The following is a 17,895-nucleotide window of genomic DNA, read 5'->3' on the forward strand; positions in this document are numbered from 1 at the left end:
TAAAAGTCGTAAACTTTCTGATAACTTTAACTGCTATTCCTGTTTATCAGATATCTAGCTTTCATTTCTACTTTAAGAAAATGCTTTAAATTTTCTGGCCTGTGATATTTCTAGGCATTGTAAAACCTCTTAGCCTACTTAAATCTTCAGTCAGCCAAAGCTAAACACTTTCACCTTCAGCTGTTACCCTCTTTTGGTAGTTTCTTTCATGGTCTGTAATAACTGAGTCACTAATAGCTGAGCTTCTCTCAGCCAGCAACCACTGATCTGTTCTCAACAACCAGATTCAGATAAGACCTCAAATAGCCCTTTCTCTAGCTAGACTCTCTGTGCTTTGACATTTTCTCTGCTGGGTCAGAAACAGAGAAGATGGAAAAAAGATCACATCTTTTCCCCCATCCACCTGAGATCCTCTGACTCGCACTTTCCAGTGGGAATCTGGTTGCCTAAGTTACTAAGTTTCTAACTAGGCTAGCTCCTACTCACTCTATGCAGCCTACTCTTGTGGCTTCCCCCATCTTTTTAATGAACAGTCAATTAGCATTGAAAATATTGTCTTTTGTGAAGCAGACCTCTCCAAAGTTCTCAAACAGCTATGCAAGATTATAAAGAGAATTCAAGATCCTAGATCAGAGGTCAGCAAGCTTTTTCTGTAACAGCCAGATAGTAAATATTTTAGGCTTTGCAGGCCTTATGGTCTCTGTTGAAACTACTCAAGTCTCCCATTATATCTTGAAAGCAGTCATAGACAATATGTAAACAAATAGATGTGGCTATATTCTAATAAAACTTTACTCGTAGACACTAAAGTGTGAATTTCCTATCATTTTCATGTGTCATGAAATATTCTTTTTCTTCTTTTTAAATTTTAATGTAAAAACCATTCTTAGCTCACAGGCTGTGCAAAAACAGGCAGCAGGCCAGTTTTGGCTCACAGGCCATAAATTGCCAATCCCTGACATAGATGATTAAATGCCCAAGTATGCAACAGCAGTAAGTTGTATAATAGTAAATAATAGTAGGTCAGAGAAGAAAGACATTGTCTAGGACCAAAAGAGTCAAAAGCTTCCTGGGGGGAAATGGGATTTGGGTTGGGCTTTAAAGAAAGGGTAAAATTTAGAAAAATGGTGGAAGGAAGGGAGGAAGGTAAAAAGATGTGTCTATCTAGCATTTGGGTGATAATAAGAGAAAAATGATGAAAGAAGACTGAGGTTTATGATGGGGAAGTTGCAGGAGATGTGTGAAGGCCTTAAATATCAGAATAAGGAATTTAAACCTGACCCTGGGGCTGGCCCCGTGGCTTGGCAGTTAAGTGCGCCTGCTCCACTACCGGCAGCCCGGGTTCGGATCCCAGGCGCATGCCGACAGACGCACCGTTTCTCCGGCCATGCTGAGGCTGCGTCCCACATACAGCAACTAGAAGGATGTGCAACTATGACATACAACTATCTACTGGGGCTTTGGGGGGAAAAAAAAAGGAGGATTGGCAATAGATGTTAGCTCAGAGCCGGTCTTCCTCAGCAAAAAGAGGAGGATTAGCATGAATGTTAGCTCAGGGCTGATCTGCCTCACAAAATAAATAAATAAATAAAAAATAAACCTGACCCTGGGACAAATAGCATTTTTAGATTATTCTTGTAGTGGAAATATAGGACTGATCTGACAAAAGAAGGACTAAGAGCAGGGAAACCAAGATGGGGATATTGCAGTTGTACAAAGTGTAAGAGCCTGGGCGAGCGTAGTGATAGCAACAGAAGAGAAGAGACAACATCAAGAAACATAAGGCATAAGGAATCAATAATACTTGGTAACTAACAAGATTTAGGAGAGGATTCAAAGTGACTCTTGGAATTCAGGACAAGGAAATTGGGAATGTTATTTAATTATTCGTTGGCTATTAAGCACATGTTATGGCAGGACCTATACTGGGTGTTGGGAAAAGAAAATCCACATGAAACAGAGCTTACAGTCTCCCTAGAGACAGTCACGTGAACACAAAGGTGCAATATTGTTATAGATGCTGTGATAGAAGTCTGGGCAAGCGCAGTGGGAGTCCAGAGAAGGGAATAGAATGAGATTTAACCTGAACAGGCATCAGAAGGAACTACTAGGAATAGGAAGATCCCATGGAACTGGAGTTGTAGATTTTGGAGACACTCACGTACTAGAATGAGGATGAATGAAATCAGGTATGCAAATGTGCTCCGTACACTTGTAATGTTAAAATGTTAGCTATTTTTACATTTTACTGGAGCCTTGTGAATACATGAACTGTTAGGGAGGAACATAGAAGAAGAAAGGTAGAGAGGTTGAAATTGAGCCTTAGAGAAACACCCAGAGGGGCTGGCCTGTGGCTCAACGGGTAAGTGCACACGCACCGCTTTGGCGGCCTGGGGTTCGCAGGTTCAGATCCTGGGTGCGCACAGATGCACCGCTTGTCAAGCCACGCCGTGGCAGCATCCCATAAAGTAGAGGAAGATGGGCATGAATGTTAGCCCAGGGCTGATCCTCCTCAGCAAAAAAAAAAAAGAGAGAGAGAGAAACCCATAGTTTTTCCTAATCCATAGGTTTAGGAAAAAAGGAGACTCCAATAGAGGAGAAAGGAAAAATAGCTATTAGAAATGCAGGTGGTGAACCAGGAATGCATAACATCCTAGAGGCTAGGGAGAAAAAGAGTTTCAAAGGAGATAAGGTGGTTGTTACAGAGTCAAAAGCAGTAGGGAGGTTGATTGGGAGAAACATAAGAGAAAGCCCATTGAATTCAACAGGCCACAGGAGACCATTGGTGAGTTTAGAGAAAGAAGATTAAAACCAAATTACAAGGTGGAAAGAAAAAGAGGTAGCCTGAACCCTTTCTGGTCGAAGAAGTGTTTGTGCCAGAACCTGGGAAGCCAAACAGGATAGAGCAGGCCCACACTGGAAATTTGGCTCAGTGGACACCTGTGGGAGGTTGGCCAGATGTCAAATGCAAATACGGCAGGTAGGAACAGCAGGTAGCAATGGTTCAGAAGTCAGAAGAGTCAGGAATCAGACTAGAAAACTAATGGGTATCCTGTCAGAGAGTCAGGACAGCAAAGGATAATCAGCTGTGGAAGACAGCAGCTAAAAGGGAAACAGGAATGTAACCAGATGAAACCATGGAACCTACATTGCTAGAAAATGCCTGGCATAAAGAAGATACCCATTAAACATTTGTTGAATGAACGGATGCTTTCACAAATAATACCATACGATGCCACATGGAAAGAACATGAGTTTGGAATCAGACCTTAATTCATATCCTAGACCATTTATTAATTCCATAAATATTTATTATATGTGCCTGGAGTATACAAGACCCTAAGGATCCAAAAATAAAAGAGGCAGCTCTTGACTTCAACAACTCACAGTTGATGGACAGATCAGAAAGAAACAGACAAGTGCTCTGCAATGTGATAAGTGCTATGACAAATGTGTGTGCAGAGATGTAGCTCTAACCCACAGGCTCCCAGAGGTGATCTGTTGTGCTCAGGCCTGAAGGGCCAAGAGGATCAGGAGGACCAGGAGAGGGGATATGTGGCAATTCCAACCAGACAGAATAACAAGGGCAGATGTTCAGGGGTGAGTGAACGCAGCTTGTTCAGGGAACTCTAAATGCTTAAGCATATCTAGAGCCAAAGTGTGATGTGTTAGGTCAGGGGAGGGAAGTGGGGTTGGAATAGGTGAGACCAAAGTGATAAATAGGGGCCAGATCACAAAGGACTTTGTGTGACATGCTAAAGGGATTGGATTTTACCCTGAAGGTGATGTGAAGCAAATGAAGAATTTTAAGCAGGGGAGAGACATGATCAAATTTGCATTTTAGAAATAGCAACAGCGTGGAGGATGGGTTGGAAGGAGATGAGGCTGGTTGTAGGGAGAATAATTTAATAGGCTCCTGCAGTAATAAGTGGAAAATGATGAGGGCTTGAACTCAGCTAAGAAGTAGTGGGCATGTAGGGGTCAGGAGACAGGAAGGACAGGACATAGCATTTGATCATTTTTAGGGCTAGGCTAGGTGACTCCCAAGATTTTGGCTTGGCATCTGGGACAGGATGGCAGTGGAGAGGAAGAAAAGGAAGAGGGTAAAAGAATGAATATGTATCAACTTCCTTCCATGTTCGAAGCACTGTGTAAGAAACTCTACATATATTACTTTATTTAATCTTCACAACAGACCTGGCTAGTGGGTTTTATTAACCCCCTTTTCCAGATAAGAAAACTGGAGTTCAGAGAATTTAACCCACCAGGCCACAACCAACACAGATGTTTTTCAGACCCTGACCTGGAATGGGCATGTTGGAAGAGTGTAGGGACATCAGTTAACTCTGAAAGCCTGTACACTGTGGATGCTAGGGACATCCTGCAGCAGATCCCAGTCTCAGTCTACTCTATGGGAGAGATCCTGAGGCTGAGGGAGCATTTCTGTACATAGAAGAGCAAGCTCAGAGAGGTGTGTCCCCAAGGCAACCCCATCTCAAAGAACTGCCAGGTGGATTTCTCCTTGAAGAATAAGGCTCAGGGCAATCCTTGGGCCCCAGGTGAAGGGTCAGTCCTGGACAAGAGCATCCCTCCTCCAGCCTGAACTCCTCCCTAAGTATTCAAAACTGATTTAGGGAGAGGAAGTTAGCCTCCCACTCCCCATATGGGATTGGCCCAGCCTGATGATATCTGACTCGCGCGGAGCTGGATCTCAGCGATGTCAAATAATTAGGGAAGGAGCAATAAAAGTAAGGCAGCTAGCAAGAGCCAGCATCAGAATTTGAACCTAAGTCTGTATGACTCCAGAGCCCATATTCTCCACCTTCTCATATTGGGATAGTTACCAAGTTAGGTAATATAGAAGTTAGTTTGTGGAAGGGTGGCAATGATTTCTGTTCTATTTTTTCCAGTTTCATTGAAATACAACTGACATATGACATTGTATAAGTTTAAGGTGTACAACACAATGATTTGATATATGTATATATTGTGAAATGATTCATCTCATATTGTTAATAAATGTTTTTCTTTGTGATGAAAACTTTTAAGATCTACTCTTTTAGCAACTTTCAAACATACAATACAGTCTTGTTAACTAGAGCCATCATGTTGTACATTACATCCTCAGAACTTATTAATCTTATAACTGGGAGCTTGTACCTTTTGACCCCCTTCACCCAATTATCCCCCATTCACCGCCCACATCTGGCAACCACAAATCTGATCTCTTTTCTGTGTGTTTGGGTTCTTTCTAGATTCCACATATAAGTGAGATCATATAGTATTTGTCTTTCTCTAACTTATTTCACTTAGCATAATGTCCTCTAGGTCCATCCAGGTTTTCACAAATGGCAGGGTTTCCTTCTTTTTTATGACTGAATAGTATTCCATTAGATGGATGGATAGATAGATAGATACATAGATAGATCAATTGATCTCACATCTCCTTTATTCATCCACTGGTGAACACTTAAGTTGTTTTCACGTCTTGGCTATTGTAAACAATGCTGCAATGAATATGGGGGTGCAGATATCTGAGACAGTGATTTTATTTCCTTCAGCTATATACCCAGAAGTGGAATTGCTCGATCATATGGTAGTCCTATTTTCAAGTTTTTGAGGAACCTCCATACTGTATTCCGTAGTGGTTGCACCAATTTACATTCCCACCAAATTTTCACCTTCCCAGTGCACAAGAGTTCCCTTTTCTCCACATCCTTGCCAGCATTTGTTATCTCGTCTTTTCAATGATAGCCATTCTAACAGGTGTGAGGCGATATCTCATTGTGATTTTGATTTGCATTTCCCTGATGATTAGTAATGTTGAGCACCTTTTCATGTACCTGTTGGCCATTTGAATATCTTCTTTGGGAAAATGTCTATTCAGGTCCTTTGCCCATTTTTTTAAATTGGATTATTTGTTTTTTTGCTATTGAGTTGTATGAGTTCTTACATATTTTGGATATTATCTCCTTATCAGATGTGTGATTTGCAAATATTTTCTCCCCTTCAGTAGGCTGCCTTATCATGTTGGTTGATCATTTCTTTTGCTGTGCAGAAGCTTTTTAGTTTGATGCAGTCCCATTTGTTTATTTTTTATTTTGTTGCTTGTGCTTTAGGTATCATAGAACTCCATTTTAGACATACCGAATTTGAGATGCCTCTGTGATATCCAAATGAAGTCATCTAATAAACTGTTGGGTATATTGATCCTTGTACAAGTTATTTCAACTCTCTGAGCCTCAGTTTCCTCATCTGTAAAATGGTGATACCTATCATATCACGTTAACACAGGTAAGGATTCTTACACAGTACTCTGTTCATATTGGGCACTCAATAAGAAAAAATTAATTAAGCAATTAATGCCTATAATATTATAATCTTTACCACACAATTTAGAGTTTAATTATATATTTCCTCTTAAGATCTAGGAGTTCAATTTGTTTATGCGGTCTCCCTAATTAGACAGTAAATTCCTCGGTAATAGGGACCCTCTCCTTTGTCCCTCCCTATAGTGCCTCTCAACGGAGTGGGCACTTAATAGCTGATTGCTAGAGTAAGTTAGCAACCATGGAAGTGGATAGGGGCCCAAGTATGGAGGACCCTGTTCTCCTCCTGTAGTCTCTCTCCCAGTTGGTGGTACCACCATCCAGTCGATCACCCGGTGCTAGAAACCTGGTGTCAACTTTAACTCCTTTTCCTCTTTCTCAACCCAGAAATTCTAGTAGTCACCAAGTTCCAATTATTTCACCTCCCATGTATTTCTCAAAACCCTCTCCTCCTCTACATCCTTCCACCATCCGAGCTCAAGCTTAATCTTCTCTCACCTACCTTATGGCAATAGCTTTCTTTTTTTTTTTTTTTTTAATAATTTTATTTATTTATTTATTTTTCCTCCAAAGCCCCAGTAGATAGTTGTATGTCATAGCTGCATATCCTTCTAGTCGCTGTATGTGGGACGCAGCCTCAGCATGGCCGGAGAAGCGGTGCGTCAGTGCGCGCCCAGGATCCGAACCCAGGCCGCCAGCAGCGGAGTGCGCGCACTTAACCGCTAAGCCACGGGGCGGGCCCGGCAATAGCTTTCTAACTGTTTCTCTTTGCCTCCAGTCCTGCCCCCTCAAATCCATCTTCCAAACAGCCAGCAGAGTAAGATATCTAGAATAAGATAAATCTATCTAGAATAGATCTGACCATGTCATTTCCCAAGTTACCCTTTAAAAGCTTTCTGATAGCCTCAAGCTGCTTAGTCTGGCACATGAGGTCTCCCATAAACTGGCCCTGCCTACGTCTCAACCTCAAACCCCCTCTCTCTAAACTTCTCTCTTCCCACTCCCAGACTGAAATGTTAATGCTCTAGCAAGAGAGGCCTGTTTGTAGTGCTACCATGTCCACTTTTTCATATCTGGCTTCTTGAACTTCTCAGGTTGCACCCTCTGCCTGAGCTGCCTTTTACTTTTCTCCTAACTCCTCATTATCCTTTAAAAATTAACTCAGTCGTCATTCCTCCAGGAAGCCTTTCCTGCCTCCTCCTCAACATCCCTTTGCCATAGCAGCATTAGGTGCCCCTCACCTGTGGTCCCATAATGCTCTGTGCAGAGCACCGTCATTAATCTGACTATATTTCTTTATATCTGTTTAAAGGTCTATCTCTCCAACTAGTGTGGTTAAACCCTATGAGGGAAGGAGAGCATCTTATTCATCTTTTTATCCATAGTATCTAACACATAGTAGACTCTCAGTCGATATTTGTTGATTGAATGAATAAGTATGAATTCTCAGTCACACTCAAGCAAAGATACCACCAGATGCATACACATCAATACACTTACCATCTTCCAGGGACCAGATCTAAGCACCTGTGCTCTCCAGAACTCAGCTTCTTTCAAAATGCAATAAGTTTTGCATAGTTGGATGTTGTACCACATAAGATTAAGGGTTTCACCAACTCATTCTAGGAACCTAAACAAGGCTCCTGTTAACTCAGTCTCTTCTCTCTGTCTCTGTCTCTCTCTGTATGTGTTTTTATGACTCTAGCCTGCACTTGGGTTTTTAACTCACTTTTAGAGCAACATTAATTATTTTTATATTCCAGTGTGTGGGGGATATTTATCCAAATAGACATATCCAACATATTGCCCATCCCCAAAACATCCAAATAGCTTTTGAAATTACTTTTTCTGTTCATAAATGTTGGGAGAGTATATATATGTATTTTTCACACTTGCAAAAATGTTCTTCAATGTCAATGGAGCACTAGACAACCCCAGTGAAGACTCTTACTTCTGATCCTTAAACTTATTAATCAGAAGTCCTTTGTCTTGGCTCCAGACAGCACCAGGTACAAAAATGCAGAGCTTCTTGTCCAAAAATCATTATGAATTTCAAAAGAGCAACAGCAGGCATTAAACCAAGCCTAAGACTCCTCTGAGCGGAGGGCCTTGTGTGACTGCACAGGTCACACACCCATGAAACCAGCTCTGGCACCAGAGTCCCCAAATCAATCTCACTCACCTCTAATTGATTGGAGGCCTCTCTGATTTAATTTTCAGCCTTTTTTAGTGAAGAAGTCAGACCTCTTTTAGCTCTTGCATAAGTTCTTAATTAGACTCCAGTCTCTTTTTAAGAACTTTCCTTTTGGGGTCCTTGTGTAATTGTTACACATATTCTTTTACTATTGACATACTGCATGTGAAAAAGCTTGCTCTCTCCCTCTCTCTTCCCAGTTTGTCCAGGATCCATGTACAGAGGAGGCTACAGATCTAGCCTGAAGCTAAGCATTAGGGAAAATCTCCATGGGTCTCAAAAGGAGCAGTTTCTAATGAGCCACGAGGTCCCCACCCACCAGAGTCCCTCCCCATGTGCCAGCAACCAGCACCATGGGCATTCTGGGAAAACCTCTCACCCAGGCCTTTGCCCTGGGTCCAGAGGCTGTGCCCTATCTAGGTAGTCACTGAGGACAACTGGAGGCCACACACAGCAGAAGTTCTGTTTTCCAGGTACTGAGGGTCATAATCCCTCACTCCAAACACTGACAGCTCCTGAGATCAAGGGGAAAGCAGCAGCTGAGTGGGAGTTTAGGGAGAGGCATCCCACACCAGATTCCGTGGACTGCAGGTGACATGCTGCCTAAGAGGAGCAGGTAGGAAATCTTTTGGGGGCCAGAGACTAAAAGCAATATAGATACTGAATGCAGGGGCTCAGGCCCAGGGCAGGTTTGGGAAGAAGCTCTGCAGAAGGGGGAGAAGAGGGTCAAGGGTGGCCCAGAGCTGACTGCTAACTCCTCCTACATTCAGGGGCCTGTGACAGCCACCCCAACATCTGAAGCCATGGCCAGTGAGGAAGATGAGCCCAGGAACTGTGTGGTATGTGGGGACCGAGCCACAGGCTATCACTTCCATGCCCTGACTTGTGAGGGCTGCAAGAGTTTCTTCAGGTAAGAGCCCCCTCCCCAATAGAAACCACCTCCCAAACCACCTGCCAGCCTGCCTTTAAGCCCTGGCACACGCCCAGGCTTATCCCACTATATTACTCCTGCATCCTAGAGCCTAACTACCCCATGGCTAAAGTGGTTGAGCAGCTACCCTTGCCGACCTCAACACTGTATAAATAGAGGAAAGGCCGAGTGTTTGTCCGGTGGACACAACTCATTAGTCAAGAGCACTTAGCATGTACTCACTGCCTACGGGGCCCCAAGCTAGTACTATGTCAACTAGGCTTTCCTGAGTGATCCTGTGCCCCCATGGAAATGCTTGAGATGTGTTGTACCCTATCCTTTGGGCATAGCTCAGATTAGCCCATGTCACCATAGATTCTTTCAGACCATGCCATCTCAGCCCCTCACAGACCCACTGTTCACTGCCATCTCCAACCCTCACAATGTCTGTCTCTCACAGACGAACAGTCAACAAAAAAATTGATCTCACCTGCCCCTTTGCTGGAAGCTGTAAGGTCAGCAAGGCCCAGAGGCGCCACTGCCCAGCCTGCAGGTTGCAGAAGTGCCTAGATGCTGGCATGAAGAAGGACAGTGAGTTGGCCCCCTACCATCCCAAGAAATCACTATGTCTCTCTGCTTTGCCCTTGTTCCCACGGTGTATTTTCCACACAGCAGGCAGCTTTTTGAAAGAAGTCAGACGATGTCACTATTCTGCTCAAAACCTCCAATGGCTCATCTCTCTTGCAGTCCATGACCTCCCGGTCTAGCTCCCCCAGACCACCTCTCCAATTTTATTTACTACTCTTTCTCCCTTGCTCAATCCATCCCAGCCACACTGACTGCAATGCCATCATCAGACACACCAAGCACACTCTCTTCAGTACTTTCACAATTGCACCTGCCATTCCCTCTACCAGGAACGCTCTTCCCCCAGATATCCACATGGCTGGCTCTTTCTCTTCTTTCTTTCAAGCATAGTGCCTGTCATACAGGTATTTAATAACTGTTGAATTACTTATTTAATGCCTTTTCTCTGTGCCTGGTAATCAGGCTATGCTCCCAACAGATAATGTAACTGGGGCTCACAGAAGTCAACTTGCCCAAGTTCACTCAGCTAAAAAGTTATACAGTCAGTATTCAAACTTGTCTGACTGCCAAACTCTTGCTTTTTTCATGACATCACACTACTTTTCAATATGCAGCAGTGAAAAGGACACTGTAAAAGTCAAAAAATCTTGGTTTGAATTCAATCTACATCACTTAAGGATTTTGTGACCTTGAACCTATTACTGGAATCTCAGCCTGTTTACATTTCTTAAAAATATGGATAATAATACCTGCCCTGTCTACCCACAGGATTGTTTCATCCAGCGAGATTTAACCTCAGAACCTTTGTCTAATGCCATGCAAACATAAGATGATGTTTTAGGTATAAGAGCCCTCCCTCTTCAATGTTCCCCCAGAAGCCAAACTTCTCCTTACACTATTCCCACTTGACTCTCCACCCTTCCTTTCTCTCCCACAGTGCATTGTTTTCTGCTGCAGTGCCTCACAGGTTGGGGAAAGTGCACAGGAATCCCCTACCACCTGGAGCCTCTGGGACTTCAGCCAATCCCAAGGAGGACTCGGGAACTCTCCTCCCTCCCTGCATCCTTCATTGTGCAGGGTGCCTGAGGGGTCCCAGACCAGAGGCTGACAGAGAGAGGTGCTCTCTGCCAGTCTCAATAGCTTTGTCACATCTCTTGCCTGGGCACAGTGATCCTGTCGGCAGAAGCCCTGGCATTGCGGCGAGCAAAGCAGGCCCAGCGGCGGGCACAGCAAGCACCTACGCAGCTGAGTAAGGAGCAGAAAGAGCTAGTCCAGATACTCCTGGGAGCCCACAACCGCCACGTGGGCACCATGTTTGACCAGTTTGTGCAGTTCAGGGTGAGCACTTAACGGTATTTGGGCTGGAATGTGATCAAAACGGTGCCCAAGGAGGCTAGCCTGAGGGAGGGGGCTGTGTACCATGCACCAATACAGAGGACAGGACTTCAGAACCCCAGCCTATGCAGGCTCCTCAGCCCAGAACCCTTCCAAGATAAGGCTGGAGAGGCCTAAAGGAGGCCCCTAGGACCAGGGCCTCAGACTCAGGCTCTGATCTCTGCAGCCTCCGGCTCATCTGTTCATCCATCACCAACGCTTGCCCACCCTGGTCCCTGGACTGCCTCTCCTCATACACTTTGCAGACATCAACACTTTCATGGTACAGCAAGTCATCAAGTTCACCAAGGATCTACCCCTCTTCCGGTGCGTGACCTTCCCTTTCCTCTCAAGAAGAAAACACTCCAGCAAATTATAATCCCTCCCCACTGCCAAAAAAGTCACTGACCATACTAACCCATCCCTCAGCCTTTCCACGCACCAGGTCTTGAATTCCCAACTTTCTTTCTAAGTATCTCAATCAGAACTGGGAGTTCCTCTCCCTCTCTGAAGTTCAGGCTAGAATCTAAAGTGCCCTTGTTGAATGTTCCCCACAGGTCCTTGCCCATGGAGGACCAGATCTCCCTTCTCAAGGGAGCAGCTCTAGAAATCTGTCAGATTGCACTCAATACCACTTTCTGTCTCCAAACACAAAACTTTCTCTGTGGGCCTCTTCGCTACACAATAGAAGATGGAGCCCAAGGTGAGATGGTGCTAGAACAGTAGAGGGCATGTGTCCCTGTGGTACGGTATGTGGCAAGGTGACCTGAAGGCTCCTAAGCCTAGTATCTCCCGCAGTGGGGTTCCAGGAAGAATATCTCGAGTTGTTCTTTCGCTTCCACGGGACACTGCGCCGGCTGCAGCTCCAGGAGCCTGAGTATGTTCTCATGGCTGCCATGGCCCTCTTCTCTCCTGGTGAGCATCCCCCAAAGCCCAGAAGCTTTTGTTCCACCACGTCTGCCCAAACTCTCAGCTCCTTGAATCCATCCATCCCAGGCCTTTTAATCTTCAAACCTGTGGAATGGGTCTATCCCAGCCCCTGGAGCACAGTGCAGGCCCGCCCCCAGTCCCTACCTTGTCCTTCCCCTGCTCCCTATCTTACAGACCGGCCTGGGGTTACCCAGAGGGAGGAGATTGGTCAGCTCCAAGAGGAGATGGCACTCACTCTGTACAGCTACATCAAAGACCAGCAGCCAAGGCCCCAGGATCGGTACAGTGGGAGACTGGGGGCTTGGAGGCTGCACCAGGGCAGGAAGGGGTTGGGGAAATGCTGAGCCGAGAATGAATGCTTTTCCTGTCCTTTCCTTTGGGAAACCAGGTCCCTTGGGGGTCTAGTCCTCCCCTCCCATCTCATATGGTTCCAGCATCCAAATTGCTCCTACCACTGTTTCATCTCACTCCTTCCAGATTTTTTTATTCAGTAGATGCAAAGTAGTAGCTCACAGGCTCTGTATAATAGCATTCCTGAGATTGATGACATCCATCTCCTCACCAATCCAACTTCTCCAGACCAAAGCAGGCTTTCATGACTCTTCCTCACTCTTTCTTTGGCCCTTCCCCTCCTCTCCATTGGGACAATTCCTTTTTCATTCCCCTTGAGGTTATAGTCATTCACAGTTTCATGGCCAAAGCCAGTCCCTGGCTCAACAGTTCATGATCTCTCCAGGCTCTGAGGTATGCTCCACTTCTGTTCTCCCTCATCCCTCAATGAGCCAGTTCGGCCAGAAGAGGAATGCTTTATACCATAGAACACACCCACATTCTAGAACCTGCTCTAGAAGGCCGGACCCCCAGATTCCACACCATTGAAGTTCTGGAAAGTCTGAGGCTTTCTTCACACTTGGTCCTCAGAGCTCTGTGTTCAAGAAAAACTGGGCGTGGTGAGATAAGACAATGTCAGACAGAGGCTCCCTTGGGGACCTTGGGAAGCTTTGATAAATTTGTCATACCAGAGCATGATTTTCTTTAGTGTTCAAACCTAGCTTCACTGAGGGGTTCAAGGGATCTGGGCCTCAGGACAAGACCCTCAGCTGCCTTATTTCTTTCCTCTTTCCCTGGTGATCCCACTACTTCCTCCAAGGTTTCTGTATGCAAAACTGCTGGGCCTGTTGGCTGAGCTCCGGAGCCTTAACAACGCATATGGATACCAAATCCAGCACATCCAGGGACTGTTCGCCATGATGCCACTGCTCCAGGAGATCTTCAGCTGAGGCCCCAGCTCACCTCCTTCCCCAGCCCATCTGGACACACTGGACTGGAAAGGGGAAAAGGCTGGGACCAGAGGTTGGGACCAGGAGAAAGCCCAGTGGTTGCAATGAAAGATTAAAGTAATAACTGCCTCTTCATGCAGTCATGGGGAGGAGAGGGGGTGACCTTGGGGACAAAGTTGTTCTCTGGAAGCACAGAAGATGGGGAAGGAGGAAGCCTCAGTGCTAAGAGGTAAAGAAGCTCCTTCTGGGAATGGGTGGGCCCCACTTTCTGAGGTCAAAGGTCAGCCCTTCTTTCCCAGCCTTGGGAGGCTCTGGGATGGAAAACAGGATGGGCAGCTAATCCCATGCAGAATTTTCTGCTCTGAAGAGGAAGAGGCTAGGAGCTTTAATTGACAGGGAAACGAAGAAGGGGCGAGTGAGGGGAGACAATTCAGCCAGACATACCCCTTAATCCTTCTCCCTTAGTCTTTAGAGCCACAAGAGCCTGGGAAGATGATATCAGGGCTGGTGGCAGATGTGGGAGCCTCAAACCATTGCCTCGTCAGCTGTCCCTGTGGCAGCTCCAGTTCTGAGGAGGGCATGGTCCTGTCCCCCACTCTGGTCCTGGGACCTAAAGGTCACCCAGCAAGGTGGGCTCTGGAAAGAGGCCTAGTCTCTGGCCCTAGGGCACCTGACTCAGAGGTTCCAGCTGCTGTGAGGGGAGGCTCTAGGACAACCTCAGCCCACAGTGATGCTGAAGCCACAATGGAATCTGTTGCGCCAGTGATTAAGGAAGGCTCCGAGGGCTAGGGTGACAGGCAGCGGGGGCATCTTCTTCTCCAGCACAGCACCCACACACCAGTTACTATCCACCAAGCCTGTTGGGGAAGAGAATATAGACTAGGTTACTTAACAGGGCTTGGAGAAAGGGATCAGCAGAAGTAAGGTGGAGCTTCCCTCTCACTGTCCCTCCCAATCCCTCAGCACCTCTGAATGTCATCTTAATAACCCTTACCTCTAAACACCATGTTGGCCTGGGGCAGAGTCAGGTGGTAACCAAAGGAGAAGGTTGTGTCTTGTAGCCTCGTGTTTGCCTCAAACTCCACTCCAACCTGAACCTGAGAACCATGGGCAAAGATGGGAGAGGGATCTGTCTCAGTGAAGACTAGAGTCCTCACAGGGGATCAGCAGAGTGAAGGCATACATGAAATGTATGTGTAGTATGGGTAGGAAGAATAGTAGGTCAGCAAGGCCTGTGGAGGCCTGGAGGGGCAAACGTTCATGACTGACTTGTGGTGTGGGAGATGGGATCGGTAGTCTCACCTGTTCATTTGCTCTGTGGTAATAACTTGCATGGGCCCCACCTGATCCCACATTCAATGTAGCTACCCAGTGTACAGCTGTAAAAACCAAAGTACAGGAGAAAAGGAGCGTTACTGTAGTAGGACACAGGCCAGGAACCCAGCCAAGTCCAGAATTTTCCCTCCCCATCACTATTCCTCCTCACCCATACCTGAGTACTTCCCAGCCAGTGTCAAGATGGCCCCCTCTTCGCCTGGCCGCCGGTGATAAACTAGCTCTCCTCCCAGCACCAGCCGATGAGTGAGGCTCTGCAGGAAGTGAGCGACCATGATCACTGTGGGGGAGTGGGGAGACATGGAATCAGTCACAGAAACAACACCTAGGCCGTTCCCTCACCCCGAGTAGCCCCCATCCCAGCCTGCCCAAGACGTTTCTTTTCTAATCCCTGAACTGTACAAACCATCAAGAGGCATAGGCAACATTAGCAAGTGGCAGCCAAGATAAAAAGAACCCTGTCCCAATTCCTCACCTGATTCCCCAATCAGGTCAGGATTTCCTAGGGTCAGAGTGGCTGTGTAGTCATCTCCCCGATACTCGCCATCAAACTGCCACGTCAGGAACTTGGCCTGCTGTGTCTGGGTAGGGAGAGCAAGAAGTAAAATCTCCCTCCCTTTTTACCATCACTATTGCCTCTGCTCGTCTCCCTGGAGCCCCCAGAGCAGGACACTCATGGAGGAGAAAGAGGAAATGCTTTAGTGGATGGAGGCAGGAACCATGGGTCACCTGGAAGACAGCCTTGGCTCGGAGCCGCTCTGCCAAGAGGAGCAGGACCTGGGCGTTGAGGCTGCCACTGCTGTCCATATCCCCTACCACAGTGGGGAACACCTGTTGAAGAGTGCAGACAGTAAGACTGAGGTGGGTGGCACCACTCAGCCAAAAGCCAATGTAGGATTTCTTTAACAGTACCCAGCGCCCCCTAGTGGAGCCACAAAGACAAACTCCTACTCACTACAGAGAAATGTTTCCCCACCCTCTCCCATTCAGAAGAAACACAGAGAAGCAGGTGCCCTGCCCATTCTTCCCCGTAACACACATATTTTCTCCTCCTCTGGGCCTGTGTCCCAGTGAGCTTTTAGCGAGATGACCCAGGTGTGTGAAGCCCTCACCTCTGTGGGGCTAAGTTGCCAGTCCCCTGCATAGGCCGCATGGAGGTGATAGCCGGGCAAGCCCAGAGCACTCATGTGCACAGTGTGAGCCACCTGAGGAAAGAGAAGTCAATGGAGGAGAGAGCATTCCTGCTCCATTTCAATCCCCCATCCCACCCTTCATCTTCTCCCCATCCAGAAGGCCTTTTAAGAATCCCAAATATTCCAACATATACAGGTTAAAAGCAACAAGTCCCACAGGCAAGGGAAGTAAAGAGAGCCCCTAATCCTCCCTCATTTGTGCCATATAGCCTGGCTAAGGCTGGAGTAGAAAGGAAAGGAGAAGAGGATCCAGGGACAGGCGGGAGGAATAGTAAGGAGGGGCCAGAGAAGTGGGAGCACCTGGAAATGGCTGCTCAGAACCTTGTTGACAACGAGCTTCACTCCCTCCATCTGTGCTGGGAATACATCTGAAGGGGGTGGAGGGGAGGGGAAGGGAAGGAATAAGCACAGACAAGGAACCCCTACCCCCAGAAATAGTCTCCCCTTTCAATCCCACAGAAAGCGCTTTGAAGGAACTGACCTCCTTTCAAGTCCTGTCATGAAACGCTCCACTCCATTCTGGCACCTGATCCTCCCTGAGGCTGGATGCCCTGGCTGTGATCTCCCCTTTCCTACTCCCATCACTGGACACCCAGCATTCAAGACCCTCCCCTCCTCTGCCCCTTCAACTTGAGACGCTCAAATACCAAGTTCTCACCTTTGCATAGCCGGTGCAGCTCATCGAAGCTCCCAGGGTTGGGCAGAGGTTCCTCTCGACGGGGGCTCCGCCGGGGCAAAGCCCCCATCGGTGCCAGGCCCAACGTGTTCCCCATTTCAGTCCAGAGGACAAGGGATGGGCCGTGGTTATCCTGGGAAAGGACGCTATTGCTCCCGCTACCCCCCACGGGCCCCACCCGCCATCATCCGACTCCCCACTCCCAGAAACTTCCACATGGTCCGACGCTAGACCTGGAACAGGAAGAGTGGGGGGAGAGGGCACCGATGGGGAGAGTGAACCCCAGGCACTCCCCCGTCCCATCTTTAATCCTTCACCCCCACCAGTCACCACTGTTCCCTCCCCCACTCTCTAATCCTAGCTCCCACCACAGACCTCATCCAGCTTCCTAATCTTTCCACACTTCATTCCTAGGCCCCAAGACGAGGCTTGCAATGGAGCAGTAGCCCTTACCGTCTCAGACCATCATGCTACCCCTTTCCCCCCGGCACACCCCGGTCATCTTGATGGGGGCAGCCATCTTGAGTGATGGCAGCACTGCGGCTTCACGCTGCATTCCCAGCGTGGTCCTGAACGCCATCTTGGAACCGGGCAAAAAAGATATCAAAGACCCGACCCTCCCTCGGTTGGGCCCCGCCCAATCGGTAAAAAAAAGCTGCCTCGATCTCCCAGGGGCCAATGGGAGGGGAGGAAGCAAACGAATGGCAGACCTTACGTCCAGAGAGCTCCAACCCCGGCACTGCAGAGGCGCGCGGGACTTGATTGGAAGCTCCTTAGATTTACTGTAGTAGGTGGCCTTAGATCGCCCGGCCTCTCCAAGGTCGGGAAAAACCTGTGAGCGTACAAGACACTAGAGGGAGCATCTTGGAGCTTGGGCCACTGAGGCTGCATCCACCGTACAGCCTGGAGACTCGTTTTGTGAAGGGTGGCAGAGGAAACAACTGAGAAAACTTCTTTCGAACCCTGGTTCATATAGCTCCTAGGCGCTCCCTCCCTCTCCCCACGAAACCCTGAGAACTCCTCACAGCCCTCTACGGTACACCACAGTCCGCAGTACACCTCCAAATAAGTACTACTCACAAGTAC

The 17,895-nt window shown here is 47.2% G+C and overlaps 2 protein-coding genes across 6 annotated transcripts; one reads left to right on the forward strand and one right to left on the reverse strand.

Moving 5' to 3' along the window:
• The first annotated feature begins 9,284 nt into the window (after positions 1–9,284).
• Positions 9,285–13,626, forward strand: NR1I3 (nuclear receptor subfamily 1 group I member 3). 2 transcript variants are annotated; one of them, XM_004443691.3, is made up of 8 exons: positions 9,285–9,433; positions 9,894–10,024; positions 11,190–11,359; positions 11,583–11,722; positions 11,953–12,098; positions 12,194–12,310; positions 12,500–12,605; positions 13,476–13,626. In XM_004443691.3, the coding sequence occupies exons 1-8, from the start codon at positions 9,327–9,329 to the stop codon at positions 13,603–13,605; spliced, it is 1,047 nt and encodes a 348-aa protein (XP_004443748.1). In that variant the 5' UTR covers positions 9,285–9,326; the 3' UTR covers positions 13,606–13,626. The 2 variants fall into 2 exon arrangements, with proteins under 2 accessions (XP_004443748.1, XP_087296522.1); XM_087440396.1 differs by having other exon boundaries at positions 9,310–9,433; positions 12,182–12,302; positions 12,477–12,605.
• On the reverse strand, positions 12,783–17,337 carry TOMM40L (translocase of outer mitochondrial membrane 40 like). Of its 4 annotated transcripts, none has more exons than XM_004443690.3 (10): positions 17,263–17,337; positions 16,792–17,042; positions 16,434–16,501; positions 16,053–16,145; positions 15,670–15,771; positions 15,416–15,521; positions 15,098–15,220; positions 14,908–14,984; positions 14,600–14,702; positions 12,783–14,462 (listed from the first exon to the last, which is right to left on the reverse strand). In XM_004443690.3, exons 2-10 carry the CDS (start codon positions 16,904–16,906, stop codon positions 14,323–14,325), a joined length of 927 nt encoding a protein of 308 aa, XP_004443747.1. In that variant the 5' UTR covers positions 16,907–17,042; positions 17,263–17,337; the 3' UTR covers positions 12,783–14,322. The 4 variants fall into 4 exon arrangements, with proteins under 4 accessions (XP_004443747.1, XP_087296497.1, XP_087296503.1 ...); XM_087440371.1 differs by having other exon boundaries at positions 16,792–16,942; positions 17,263–17,318; XM_087440377.1 differs by lacking the exons at positions 15,670–15,771; positions 17,263–17,337 and having other exon boundaries at positions 16,792–17,110.
• Between the last annotated feature and the right edge of the window lie 558 nt (positions 17,338–17,895).

Source organism: Ceratotherium simum, chromosome 2 (genome assembly GCF_057802395.1).
Source record: "Ceratotherium simum simum isolate JZ-2026a chromosome 2, ASM5780239v1, whole genome shotgun sequence".
NCBI classification, from domain to species: domain Eukaryota; kingdom Metazoa; phylum Chordata; class Mammalia; order Perissodactyla; family Rhinocerotidae; genus Ceratotherium; species Ceratotherium simum.

Excerpts from the sequence above, each read along its gene's own strand:
- NR1I3 (XM_087440396.1), top strand. The coding sequence starts at position 9,327 with ATGGCCAGTGAGGAAGATGAGCCCAGGAACTGTGTGGTATGTGGGGAC. Across the intron at positions 9,434-9,893 it reads GGCTGCAAGAGTTTCTTCAG|ACGAACAGTCAACAAAAAAA; the intron begins GTAAGAGCCCCC and ends TGTCTCTCACAG. Across the intron at positions 11,360-11,582 it reads ACCAGTTTGTGCAGTTCAGG|CCTCCGGCTCATCTGTTCAT; the intron begins GTGAGCACTTAA and ends TGATCTCTGCAG.
- TOMM40L (XM_004443690.3), bottom strand. The coding sequence starts at position 16,906 with ATGGGGAACACGTTGGGCCTGGCACCGATGGGGGCTTTGCCCCGGCGG. Across the intron at positions 16,502-16,791 it reads GCTGCACCGGCTATGCAAAG|ATGTATTCCCAGCACAGATG; the intron begins GTGAGAACTTGG and ends CACCCCCTTCAG. Across the intron at positions 15,221-15,415 it reads TGACCTGATTGGGGAATCAG|TGATCATGGTCGCTCACTTC; the intron begins GTGAGGAATTGG and ends ACTCCCCCACAG.